The following is a 14,383-nucleotide window of genomic DNA, read 5'->3' on the forward strand; positions in this document are numbered from 1 at the left end:
ACACACGGGTGTTTTTGCTTCACACAGAAAGTTGCCTTTCGCTTGTACATTACGTTACCTACTCTTGTGCATAGATTATAGCCTGCAGTTCGTGTGGCTTTTTATGCAGCACCTGGCGGTATTGGGACACCTGCGGGTCCAGATGTTGTCCTCTGACGGCTGCAATCGACCCCCGGAAGGTATATTCTGCCAGGTGGTGCCCTTAAGGGTGCAGGCGTTCTGGAAGTTAGCCGTCAAAGCAAGGGTGGGTAGTTGGGCCATGTGGTCCGCTTTTGTGAGGCGGCGCGGGACTGGCATCATAGCACAAACATGGAAGTCGTCCTAGGGAACGATCGCATGGAGCACTTCTTTCTTTTCACTCAGCTCTTCTCCACCGTGCTCCAAAAGCAACAGGGCCGAGCACGTGCAGAAAGGCGGTGATTATGTTCCGTCATTGCGTTCTGCGATGATGTCTCTGAGTGGCGGGATACGACAGTAGGGGTGGAACACCTAAAGACCGGCCACACGTTACAGCTTCGCTGGTTGACCATCCGTGCGGAGGGAAAGGTGCAGGTTTTAAACACAGCACGCTTCATGGGAACCTGGTGTAACAAGGCGAAGACATCGACACATCACCTGCGTTTGCTCAAAGTTCTGAATTTCAGGCACTGACACCTGACATCTTTGTGTGGAAATAATTTATTAAAACCATATCTCAGGGTGCAGCAATTAGTGGTAACAGCGCTGCCCTAAATACAGAAAAAACCCAATCAGTCTCCAAGTACTCCCGGCATTCAACATTCTGCACAACAAACGTATGTGGTGGTGAAACAAGCTACTGCTAAATCAATCAACAGAAAGTTCACAGGTGTTCACAGAAAAAGTTTGGAAACAAGCTGAAACTCAATATGGTACAAACGTTATGCTCAGGATGTTGTTCCTGACCACTATGGAGTGCGTTGCACTGAGCAGCAGAAAGGCTTTTTTGCCTATATCTGTCAACTCATTCTCCAAATGACTCGGAAGGATCGACCGTACACGCCACAGCAGTGGAAACATCGCCCGTTGCGGGCGGCCGCGAAGACACACGTTAGCATGATTTCGCTACAATACAAAAGCACTAGCACACATCAGGACGTTCACCAACACGTAATTTGAACGTGTGCTCATTCGAAGTGTGAAACCAAACAACCTGCTTAACGCAGTCCAAAACGTTGCCGCTACACGACACTGAAACAAGGCATGTTCCAATGTTTCAGTGTGCCAACAGTGCGGGCATTAACGTAGGGATGTTTTTTGTTCTTGGTCCAGTCCAAAAACTGTGCGCCACCAAAGTTCTTTTGGTGTTGCTGTGGTGCACAGGTTCTGGACAGAGTTTTCTTTGATACAATTGCAGGGTGCTCTGTGCGTGTGACTGGAATTTTACAGCAAAGCTGTCTATGGCTAGGATCCAGCAGATCGTCTCCGGTACGCAGACGTCCTGGGACATTATAGGCTCGGCAGAAGAGTATTCCCACCACCTCATCCTCAATTAAGCAGAGAAGAAGCCACCACTGTTCGGCGATTGCAGACAAATTCTTATCCCCACAGCACCCACCTCCATTCCATCTACCCGACTCAGTATCCCTCCCTTTGCAATTTCTGTCCAACGCCGGGCACCCTGTACCACCAGGTATGGGAGTGCCAAAAAACTCCAAACCTACCCACAATCCCCTTCCCAACTTTTGAGCAGTGGATGGCTCGTCTGGTCGATCCGGACCTTGGACACCAGCAAGAACTGGTCAAGAGGGCCTGGACGGCAAGTCGCAGCCTGGGTATCCCGGAATAAGGATGCCCTCCACCGGGCGAGTGCCCTGCCATCAGCACCTATGCTAAATAAATGTTTATTCTCCTCCTCCTCTCCGGTAACAGAGCTATGTAGACAAGAATCGCTAGTGGGCGTAGCGCCACGTTGCGAAGCCCACTCAAATCCCCGGGATCGTAAAAGTGCGCCCCACACCCCCGGCGCATGGAAAAAATCGTGTCAAATTAAAAAGGTCCCAGGGCCTTCATATTTTAATACAAGAAGGCTCATATTTCCTTTAAAAAATTGGCTGGCGATTACGATACTCCCTAATGCGATATTTGGGCGCAGCTGTTCGGGCAGCTCGTTCAGCAGCAGCGGCAGACGACGCAGTTCCACCAGCTGCGCCGCTCATTGCTCAGTAAGAACTCGCTGAGAGCATAGCGTTTCACACTAATATACACTAAAGGGAAATCTGGCGCCACTGTCTGCGGGAGCCGCGCTTCGGCGAGCGTGCCTTTATGTACCGGGCAGGCACGTTCCACTTGTCCTTGGCATGGCTCATGAACAGGCTGAAAAGTTGGCTCTGGCTGCAAAAAGCAACAGTATTACTGTAAAAGCTTCATCAAATTTGTTTTGTTATTTTAAAATTGAACCTCCAGAAAGATTAATTAGTCAGTGATTATGTAGATGTTTCATGCACGCTGAACCATAAAAAAATGTTACCCTTTTTTGTTGATTATGGCTTTGAGACGGAAAAGAAGCCAAATGGCTAGCTAAGCCAAGTAGGGGAGGAACGTCGCTATAGTACACTATAGTCGCTAGAGGCAATGGCGCCGCTGGGCGCCGCCCACGGCGGCCCGCGACTGCAGCGACAGATTTATCACTAGTATACATTAGTATGAAACTCTATGGCTGAGAGCGCATGCGCGCGTTCCACAACAGCCGCAGCAGATACGCACGACCGGTTCAGCACTCACTCCTGATGGCTGCAGTGCGCTGGGGCAGCACTCACTCGTGGGTTCTCTCGAAGGTGAGCCTCTGCGGCGGCGGCGGGAAGCGCATCTCAGGAAGGGACCGCGAACTGCGTCTTAGGCCGGGTTCTGAATGTTGTCGCAACCGTCGTAATATCTTTAAATAATCACGTCATTTGACGTCTCAGCCAACCGAACTGCACGAAACGCCGTTTTTTTACCAGGAACTACGGTCAATCGCAAATTACCAACAAACGTGTTTTGCTTCGTGCACCCCTTGGACTACGACCCAGTCAAAGCTCAAGTCGAGGCTCGGCACCACAGCTTTGCTGATCATCCTTCTTCACAGAGTTGAAGGGCACTAAATTTTTTTGAGCTCATATCCGGACATCATTTTTTCTTAACCATCTTTACTCGTTATCTCTTTCTTCTGGTCGGCGTATTAGGCTGATCCCGATGGCTTAGCTGAAGTGGGCTCTACCATTCAATATCTTCCTTCTATCTATATATGCCACGGACGTGACAGAAGTTAACCATCAATACTGTTGGAGATTTCGGCTCCCGTTAGAGATCCCCAGGTGGTCAAAATTAATCCGGAGCCCTGCACTACGGCGCGCCTCATAACCTGTGTGTAAACGAAGCAACGTGAAGGCAAGGTTTCACTCAGCAGCCTCCTCTCTCTTTCCCACAAGTCAATGAAAGCGTGGCTCATACATTTTCCCTCCCCCTTACTGATGTGGTAGGCTTCCTCAATTTCGCGAATCGTACGGTAATTTTGCGTAAAAACAATCTTGGTCTCACTCACGATCTTTGACAATCGAATTACCAGGTTGAAGTCGGCGAATTATCCGGATTCAGTACCTGGTATGACGGGCAAGAAATCTTTAAAATGGACTTTGAGGGGTAGTTTAAAGTAATAAAATAAATTTTGCAGCTTTGAGATAGAGTTGTTCGTTCCTATTGTAATGATCTGAGTTCCAGCCGCCGCAACCGTGTGGGGTTTTTTTCTGGGCAAATAATGGTGCTGTAAAGATGTTCTAACGCAATATTTCTACCCATTTCTCCCGTAAATAACAGTAGTTCGTATGTTTAGTATGCGTTCGGCAGTATGCAGTCTACCGCCGTAGTTTACTGATGCTTTGGGCCGTGCAGAAAGGACAGCTTCTGTAAGGTGGACGAAATTGAAAAACTCGGCCCCGTGCGCTGCGCGGCCAGCGCCGGCACTACGGCGCTTCCTGTCCGCATAGAACAACGCAGGCAGGTCGTGCTACGGTTCGTCTTCGTTTGCCTGAATGAAACTCATGACGAAAATAGATATTCATGACAGAAATATATTTCATAAATTTTAGGGGGCGGAAAGTGCGAAAAATATTGCAAACAGCAATCCTGTATCTGCCGCAATCTGCACTGAAGTGTCTACGGACGCAGCCGACTGATCTCAGCGCGTCGAAATCGTCGCCGCTGGGTCGTCATTCCCTATTTGTGCACAAGTCAAATCCGGACAACACTCCCTACGCAGATTAGCACGTCCAACTCTGGCCTCATTTTGTGATTCCGAACTCGCTCCGAAAACGGTGCCTTTAGTGAGGGTCTTACTTAAGACCAAGGTTTCTGAAGTACATGGTGGCCCTTTAATTACTTAGGTCTCTTTCCGGCTCTTGCGAAAGCCTGCAGCTGTCTTATGGCAGATATAACTTCGCTTTGTGGCCAGGAGGAGTACGCACCTCATATTCAGAAGAATAAATCGACTGTCGAAGCGGTCTGAACACCGCTTTCACGATCAAAGAAAGCACAATAAACAATTTAAAAATGTTAATGCCCCTTTCTGGAAGCTAAAAGCGAATCTTTATCCAATAAAAAGTCCACAACACAATAAGCCAAAGTCCAAATCTACGAAAACGTTGAGCTAATCGAATGAAATGTTATGATTCTGTATTTATTGTTTGTGATTGGGTCATCTGAATTTTCTGATTAGGTTAGCTCATCGTCGCCGTTCATTTGGGCTTCTCGTTGTTTAAGCGTGTGGCGTGACGAAAGTACCACAAGGCGCGCCTGCTAAAAAATTATTTCATCGTTAGCATCATCGCTCAACCGTATGACGCGAAACTGCGTTTGTCCACCACAACGGAACCCATTATGCATGAGGAGACATAATATTGTTTATGTGGAGGAGGAGGAGGAGAAAACCGAAAGGAAAGGCCGAGAGGTTATCCAGGCTTAGAGCCCGGATTGCTACTCGGCACTGGGGAAGGGGTGTTCAGGGGATAAAAGAGATGGCAGGCGAAAAAGGGGGGATAGGAGCGGGGTCGCGCACACGCTTTAGTCCCTTCGTGGGCACTAGAGTCTCTCAGCTAAACCTGTGTCCTTCATAAAACGCAGAAGGGCTTTTGTTGCCTTCTGCGAAGTCGATTGTAAGGGTCTTTGTCCTAGAATAGTCTCTAGCTTGAACTGTTGATTGTCCAATCTTCTGAGCTCGGCTGCCAAAACGCGTCTTTCCGATGAATATTCGGGGCAACAACAAAGCACATGGTCGATTGTCTCTTCAACCTCGCAGGCGTCGCAGTGAGCACTACTGGCCATCCCGATGAGGAAGGAGTAGGCTTTTGTGAAGGCCACTCCCAACCACAGCCTACAAAGTAAAGTAGACTGTGATCGAGTCAGCCCACACGGAAGACGACGCTGTAGTAGAGGGTCCTGGTTGTGGAGGCGCGGGTGCACAAAGTTCGGTGTATTCCATTGAGTGATGGAGGTCCTCCGCGCGAACTGACGAAGCAGCCTAGCGGCATCAGTCCTTGCAAGCGGAAGCAAGATGGGCCTTTCACTGTCATGGCCTGTCCGGGCGGCTGCATCAGCCGAGACATTGCCGGTGATTCCACAGTGACTTGGCAGCCACTGAAATACAATATTATGGCCTTTTATGACAGCCTGGTGAAATAATTCCCGAATTTCTGTCACTAGTTGGTGCAAAGGACTGTAGCGCAGGGCTGCTCGGAAGCTTTGCAGGGCGCCTTTGGAGTCGGTGAAAATGGACCATTTTTTGGGGAGAAGCTTCCATGATGTATTGAAGAGCTTCACGGATGGCTGCAAGTTCAGTAGCCGTCGAGCTCGTCACATGGGCGACACGGAATCGAATCTTGGTTGATTCTGATGGTATAACCACCGCACCTGCCGAACTCGAGGACGTCACAGAACCATCTGTGTATACATGCTTCCGGTCATTGTGTTGTTCGTACAGTAACTGCATAGAAAACTTTCTGAGAGCCAGTGGTGGTAAATCGGCCTTTTTTCCAATGCCCGGAACATGCAGACGAATATCCGGTGTTTCCAGGCACCACAACGGGGAGGACGGTGTGACCGCAGGCGTGTAGTCTGACGGTACCTCAGCCCTGTGCGCTGCGACAATGGCTGCAAAGGAAGAGCGTGGTCGACTCTGAGGAAGCTGCGCAAGGTGGTGACTTGGTAGCCTCGTGAGGAGCCTGTTGTGTAGGCGTAGCGTCTCAGTGGTCACATAAGTTGCTGTAGGATAGTCTTGGGCAATGTATAATGTGCCCACTGTTGAAGCACATCGCGGCAAACCAAGACACGTGCGGAGAGCCTGCGCTTGGATGCTTTGGCGTGTCTCATGGGCCCTTTGGGAAAACCCGAATGTACAAAGCTTTCCTGCGGTGTTTTTTCTCTGACACCGACAAACGTGAGACACAGGAAGCCTCGCATTAAAGGCTATTTGTGCACCTGAAGAAACAGTACGCAGAGCAAGCGTATACAAGATCAACTTTTCGTTTTAAATCTTCGACTTTCGTAAATATCGTTGCGCTGGCGTTTACTTGCAAAACGCCCTCCTACCCGCTTCCTCTAAACGTACCTCACTAGTTCAGGCACCATCGCTTCTGTACAGTCAGTGCTTAAGGAAAATGTCGCGGGTTCGGTTCCCGGCCGCGGCGGCCGCTTTTCTGGTGGAGGCGACTAGCAAAAACGCCCGCGTGTACGAGATTTCGGCGCACGTTAAAGATCCCCAGCTGGTGAAAATTAATCCGGACCTCTTCACTACGGCGGCCTCATCGCTTGCGTTGCGTCGGCGCGTTAATTCCTACAATCGATAAGGAAAATGTAATGACCATTTTCGGCGCAACGTCGTTTGCATTTCTCTGAACACGTGAAATGGTGGCAGCACATCACTTGCATTTCAAGACTTCCTAAATGCCTATATTTCTACAATAAAGAAACTTGTTCAAATTACTTTTGTACCGGCAATTAATGGGCAGGATTGTCTTTGCTCATCGTTAGTGACGCGTCTACTGCAAATAAATTTCTATTCCTACTGAGGGACATGACATTTGTGAAATGAGCAGAGTTGCGTGCAGTTTATCGTTTAATAGATCCCTTCTTTCTATGCTATTAGGCAAAAGGGAGCAACCGGAGGGTAAATTGGGACCAAATACGGCCGCTAGTCTTCTCGGGTAACCGTTCACCTTCAAGTCGAGTAACACCCGCCGCTTTGGCTGAGTGGCTAAGGCGTTGCGCTGCTGAGCACGAGGTCCCGGGTTCGATTCCCGGCCGCGGCGGCCGCTTTTCTGATTGAGGTGAAAGGCAAAAACGCCCGTGTGTACGAGATTTCGGCGCACGATAAAGATCCCCAGCTGGTCGAAATTAACCCGGAGCTCTCCACTACGGCGGGCCTCATCGCTTGCGTTGCGTCGGCGCGTTAAACCCCACAATTAATCAGTCAAGTGGTGGCAGAGTGTGTACCGTGTGCAAAAATTCAGACTCAATGCTCGTCCCCACCGGTCTATAAATAGCAGCGGGAAGTCTGAATGAACGCAACAGTTAATCTCGTCGCTGCGTCATTAATTTCCTGCAATGCCGATGGCACTGGAGTCAGGCGCACAAGTCTGCGGACAGTTTTACACTTTCAAAACACGTCATTGCAATGCGTGGGTGTTTTGTGTAGGGGCGTGGGAGAATATATCAAATTTTAATGATAAGAGAAGCGCCTAGGCTAAGTGAAGCGCGGGTTATGACAAGGCGTGGAGAACACTTTTCGGTGACGTTATGTTAATACGCTGTGTTGCATGCGATTCCCGGGAAGTAATAAAGGCCGATGAAAGATTTCAAGCACGCCACTAAATAATACCGGTGTTAGGGAAAATATTGCCGCAAACCGTGCATTGGGTTTCTTTATTTGTGTTTTGCTTTTACTGCCCGGCTTCGCCGGTCTGTGGTATCTCTGTGCCAAGGGAAGCGCGTGTTCCATTCTTTTCTTTCTGCGCAGCATGTGTTATCTCGTCTGATAGGGAGAGCGTTCCGCACTAACTTGAACAGCCTAGAATAATCTTCTTGGATCTACAATGTTCTAGATGTGAATCGACGGTTCGAGAACCACGCGCGCCGAAAGATAAAAAGCTTGCAGATCAGGCGCCGGGGTATTCGACTCTCAACGCTCGCCTACGCACGTCATTTTTTTTACTGCTGTCTCGCCGTTGGTGTATTCTTTGAGTGTTAGGGGAGCACAAGTTCGCTCCAATAAACTTGTTTTCTTTGAAGACAACTGCATCGTCTCTGGCTTCGTGACAATATGAAACGATGCTCGCTAAGCGTAATGAATATGTATAGGCTTAATAGACGAGAAAAGCGATATAGTTGCTTATGACAACACCGCCACATTAAGAATGCGCTCCACAGTTAAGCGCCTTGAAGTGAGCTTTTACTCTCAGTAAATAAATGCCTTGCATTAAGGAGCTACGAAAATGCTGGAACTGCCGTAAGCCGTGAGTACATTTCCCAGCCCGAATCATCCAGACGCGCTAACTTGAAGAATTGAGAATAAACAACGCCGAACTTGATTTCGCCAATGCAATAAATTTTAATAATGTATTTTTTCCTATTCTGACACTCACGCTTTCACATACGCTACCGAGAGCACTTAACATAAGTAGTGAAAACTAAGTCTATGCTTACTTAAGGCTAATTTGTGTCTAAACAAATGAGTCATCCGGTTAATTAGCCTCTTGTCGCAACTGAGCGATGCGTTTTCTGTTTTTTTCCGAGAAAGAAAAAACTATTGTGATGAGGCTCTTCTTAGAATTGAGATGAGCAATACTTCCCAGCATAAGCAAAGTGCAAATCGCAATCACTTGCAGGGTTAGAAGTTCGGCCCCAAGTGAGAATGAAAGATCGCGTTGGGCAAAGTATTCCACGTTTTACACTTCAATACATACTTTCTTCGTACAATCCTGTCTCGCCACGTAACCTAGTGGTAGCGTACTGGGTTTGTACAGAGAGAGTTCCATTCCTGCTGGGAGTGCTAGCTTTTTTTCTGCGACTCCGTTCCATCAGTTCGCCCTTGGGGAGTGTGGGAACGGGCAAACCGGTTCCGGACTAACCGTTCGTCCGCCCACATTTAGTCCCGAAAGGGTCTAATCGTTGTGGCAAATTCAGTTAGCCGCCCAGAAGACTAAGTTTTGGTCCTTTTTGCTGAAGCGTGTATATAAGAAGGGAATGGTTGGTATGTCGGTTGGTAGAAAAATTAAGCCTTAATTCATTCATTCATTACTTCCTATCCCACCCATTTGCTCTCTTCAGCGCTACAACTCGACAAAAACAGAACGTAAGGGCAGTGAGCACAGTTCGTGAAACGCGCCTAAGTTGTACCAAAATGCTGATATGGGCACGCACGATGCTTGCGAAGCATGAGCACCCACTTTTTCAGAAACTTCGATACTGAAGTAGCCGAGTAGATTATCCGACCCGAAGGTGTGAAATAAATTTGCCACTCGGGTAGCCTACACCTCTTGTTATCGCATAAAGCGTTTTCGCCTGTCTCTTTCATATCGGGTGAGCACCGTCAGTCAACCCGCGTTGTTATGCCAGCCGCGGGCGTGCACTAGTGTGATCAAACCTGTTATCGCTTTTGTCACAGTGTGTGGTGCTTGCGCAGCCGCTAACTCAACGTCCTCCCTTCGGCTGGAGCTGCCGAAAAGCGTACTTACTTTGTAGGAAGCGTCGCGTCCTCAGCTGCGACGATATAGTATGGCCTCTGCGATGGCCAACCAAGACGTGCCCCTTCACCGAGTGCGCGGCCTCGTGAGTGGGGTGAACTGGCGAGTAACGAAGTTCGCCGCAGCAGTGCCTCCTCTGCTTAGCTGCGGACTCTGCCGAGTTATTTCGCAGACGACCTTCTTACTGCCCTGCTTTCACAATCTGTGTGATTCCTGCTTGAGTAACTGCGCAAAGAACGTGAACCCCGTGTGTCCGTTCGATGAGCTACAATTCGCAGTACGCGAGTGCCACGAGATCTCTTCGCCACCTGACGCCATTGCGAAATTGAAGGTAAGAGCTTTGTTGTCCATCAGCTTCAGAAACTACGAGAGTTTCGACAAGAGCCACGTGTCCCGTTGAATCCGAGCAAGGAATCGTAATTTTTCTTTATTATTTTCGGAGCAGAATTTGGAAGAGCACGATTCATGCGTTCTCGGGGCAAAGGCGCATTCACTGGCTTTAAGTATGTGATATGTGACTGAAGGTTTCGTAATATTCCGACTGCAGATATTCGTAATGCTGTTCCCATAGAAACAGTACCCGTAATGGTGCAGGGGGATTAAAATAAATATGAACAACTAAGCGCACAGCCTCCGACGCCTCCCGCACCGTCTGGCTGCAGTGTCATCAATGTGCGCGTATGCGTGGGTCTTTCAGAACGTTTCAAACTGTGGCCTACTGTTCGGGGAAATGCTTGATAAAAAACGACGCCAGTCATTTATCTTGAGTCTTCTGATGCTCTGCCGCCCCTGAGCATCCTGCTATCTACTACATTTTTAAACCATGCACGCAGCAGGCTGATTGCAGCTAGCCCGATGCCCTTCAACGATCGCCCTGCTCAATTGTGACACAGCGTGACAAAATGTCTCAAAATGAACGATTGGCGCCGCTTTTTGATCAAGCATTTCCCCTAAATGTAGGCCACCCTCTTAAACGCTCTCTAAGAAGTGCGCATGCATGCAATTTACTGACTTTGCAGCATGCGTCGGAGGCTGTGCGCTCCGTTGTTCGCATTTCTTTTAACCCTCCCCCCTGCGCCCCCCTGTACACCTTGCACCGCTTGTTCTAGCAAGAAAGGTCGAAGCTCGTGAATTCAGGTTCACATACGTGTTTATTACCGCGGAAGAAAAGCATAATTGCAGAAACGGCACATTCATTCACGTAACGGTACCCGTTACAAGAACCAGTGGCAATGCCCCCTTCAATAGCCATTGCAGCGTCAACTGCCTTAACTTCCCACTTTGGAAATGAAAGCAGGTAACAGGCGTGGTGGCAGAAAAAAATTGTGCAACTTCTGCTCTCAGGCACGCAAAATAAAACCAGATAGGCAGGTTCAGGGGGAATTAAAATAAATACGAACAACAGAGCGCACAGCCTCCGGCGCATGCCGCACCGTCTGGCTGCTCTTTCAGTAAACTGCGCGCATGCGTAGTTCATTTAGAGCGTTTGAGAGTGGGGTCTTTCGCCACTGAGCATCCTGTTATCTCCTACATTCGGGAGCCAAACGCGCAGCAGGCTGATTGCAGCTAGCATGATGCCCTTCAACGAACATCCTGTTCAGTGGCGAAGCAGCGTGAAAAGACGCCTAAAAATAAACGGCCGGCGTTGCTTCTTTATCAAGCATTTCCCCTGACAGTAGGCCACAGTCTCAAATGCCCTGAAAGAACTACGTATGCGCGCAGTTTACTGACTTTATAGCAAGATGGTGCGGCATGCGTCGGAGGCTGTGCGCTCCGTTGTTCGCATTCCTTTTAATCCCCCCTGTACATGACAAACAAAGTAGGTCTGCTGAAATATCCATGTGCAGGCTTCGAATAGGCCACACACATGTCACACATTCGTATCTGCTAACTGGTCCATTACCCCCAGTTTGCAGCAGATGTGCAGAACGGCTTTCAGTACTACATATATTAATTGAATGCAAATCCCTAACTATGTGAGACAGTGACACTTCCCTTATTTATGCAAGTGCAGAATTCCACTTCATCTCTTTATTCTTAGAAGACGAACCAGCAGTCACGAACAAACGTGTTTTATCATCTTGCTGAAGTCAATTTTTTTTAAAATCTCATCTCGTACCACATGTAACTTTGGGATCTCGCAGCATTAAGAGAGCTGCCGGGGGTTATGCACCCACCATGGTCACCCTCATCCACCATTATGACCATCTTCATATTTTTAAAATCAGGGCCACTTACACCTATATAGTAAGCTCCTTTAGTAATATGATCATACACATACCATACGCATTTAAGACACTAAAATGACGGCCTAGGACCACTATATACGATCTTGGCGCTCTTCGGCCTTGGCTGCTCTTGCGCCATAAACACCCACATACTACAACCACTACTACCTTTTAAGGTCACTGTAAGGTTGACGCAAGCAAAGAGGAATGTGTTCGTGCAACATTTCCACTTTTCACAGAAGCAGGGGAGTTCGAGGGGAGATGAGCTGCACTGACCGGGGATTTTAGAAATTATGAACACTCATTTCATGAGTGAATTATTCACATCTCCAGTATTCGAGCTCGGCTCCCTAAATTCTCTTTAATGTGGTTATTTTCTGCGTGCCACCATCATCAAATACGCTATACAACCATTTGCGTTATTTTAAATGAGGAAAGATAAATTTCCTGGAGGGTTGCCGTAAGGGATGCGAAGTCCATTATTCAATCGCGTAAAAACGCCTTCGCATCGCTGACGAACCGCGTGTAATGATAGGGCAGTTAGAAATTATTTTCAGGATGTTTAATTTCAGTAAGGTGTGTTACTGTCAAGCGAATGAGAATGCCGAGGATATAGAATACATTAGAACGGCTGAACTGCCTTGTCTACCCAAACCTGGGCGGTGAAACTCCATCTTTCTATCCCGTGAGAGCAGTGATCCTAACTCTCTGAGGCGGTGCTGTATATGCGGGAAAGTTAACAATGTTGTTGCATTTCGCAGATATTATCGAGATAATCATTTCCTTGGGAGTTTCAAGTTCGTCCGAGAGCCTAAACTCAGTTGGAGATTGCAAAAATGCGAGCGACAGCGGCAGTGGAACGCCGGAGCTACCCCTTCCTACCGCTGAAAACTGCTCCTGTAGTCACGCGCTTATGCATGGTTCTTGATGCTGCAGTGCCCCGAACCCTGTTTTACAAAGGGGAATTTTTGTCTCCTAAGCACCCGCCTCCGTGGTTCAGTGGCTTTGGCGCTGTGCTGCTGAGCCCAAACACGCGATTTGGATCCCGGCCACAGTGGCTGCTTCTCAGATGGATGCGAAAAGCCAAAACCGTTCACGTGTCAAGATTTCGGCGTGCGTTATAAATCGGCAGGTGGTCACAATAATTCTGCAGCCCTGCACTACGGCAGGCCCCATAGCCCAGTAGGAGCTTCGGCGCGCTAAACCGCAATAATTTAAATAAAACACACTCATTAATGGAGTTGCAGTGCGAAAGTCCAGCTGCTATGGGTAGTGCGGAAATTGTACGCTCCATGAATGCTTAATTTTTCGGACCCTGGCCCATGAAAGGTAGCGTCGGTAGCAAGCGCCGGAATTCCGCGCTAGCAGCGACCGAAACTCATTGCAACGCCACCCGGCGAATTCCCGCCAGCCGCGCAGCACCAGCTATGCGGCCTATTTTAACTGCAGTTCGTTGGCACCCACGAGTTGATAGGCCGTTCGTAAACACAGACCGACTTCGGTTGCAGATATTGCACGTCTTTTTAAAGTGGTCTTGATGAGTGCCTGAGTATACTGTTCCTATTTATCGGTGCGTTAACGCTTGCTTTTGTTTTCTTCTTTTTCACTTTTCGTTATAGTCGTGCTTCCCGAACAGTCGTAACCTGTCATTCTAGTTTAATCCACTACATACTATATCCTTTTTTAAATGAAGGGTTTGACATGATTGAGTCAATCAATCAATTTCAGACACTCATTCAACGCACCGTTTTACGCTAATTCCACCGCTCACTGGCTGAGCCAAAACATATTAACAATGTGGGAGACATGTACGGTCCAAGCGACACCGTTAGGACCTCCTGTCTACCAATAGAGTATCAATTCATGAAACCAAACAAAGATGCGGGAAGGTAACATAGGCCGCACAGCCAGTGTTTCGGCAGCAGAAGCAGGCGCACTTTCGCACATTATATAGAGCCGTAATGCCTTGCAGCAGATGCTCACGTGGAATACAGACTTAGCTGCTCCCGACAGTACTTACGTTACCACTGTATACGGCTTGAAAGTTGATAGGCCGCGGAAATGTGCCGCGGAGGTTTTGTGTCCGCGATATTTCGTAAAAATTAGCGCCCTTCCACTCTGTTAAGGATCACCTGCGGAGGTGGGTGCTGTACAAGGACCGCATAAAACAACCACGTTTGTTTTTAGTTTGCGATTACGCATACTTCCTAGCAAATTAACTGAATGAAACTTGGAGGGACTCCCCCTTTAGTCTGACAAGCATGGAGCTGTCTGTTTCACTCCCGCGTCATAGGCATCTTGCTGTTCGTGTACGCACCAACATAATCCACTCGACCATTCAGGACACCGGACAGGTGGCATTGGGCCGTCTGGCGTACACGTTTAAACCTCCCGTTAGGACAGTGGACTATACATCGCCGATTA

At 48.4% G+C, this 14,383-nt stretch overlaps 1 protein-coding gene across 2 annotated transcripts in view; it reads left to right on the top strand.

The window, feature by feature from the left end:
- Positions 1 to 9,430: 9,430 nt before the first annotated feature.
- The window catches only part of LOC144178940 (uncharacterized), a 101,090-nt gene continuing 96,137 nt past the window's right edge, over positions 9,431 to 14,383 (top strand). The window contains exon 1 of one of the 2 annotated variants that reach the window (XM_077707095.1): positions 9,431 to 10,062. In XM_077707095.1, coding sequence (XP_077563221.1) covers positions 9,763 to 10,062 — 300 coding nt within the window. In that variant the 5' untranslated portion in view covers positions 9,431 to 9,762. The remainder of the gene's footprint in view (positions 10,063 to 14,383) is intronic. The other variant, XM_077707099.1, reaches the window with a different exon arrangement.

The sequence above is a fragment of the Haemaphysalis longicornis genome, unplaced genomic scaffold (genome assembly GCF_048455015.1).
Source record: "Haemaphysalis longicornis isolate Haplotype H1 unplaced genomic scaffold, Haemaphysalis longicornis Haplotype H1 scaffold_1, whole genome shotgun sequence".
In the NCBI taxonomy this organism is placed as follows: Eukaryota; Metazoa; Arthropoda; class Arachnida; order Ixodida; family Ixodidae; genus Haemaphysalis; species Haemaphysalis longicornis.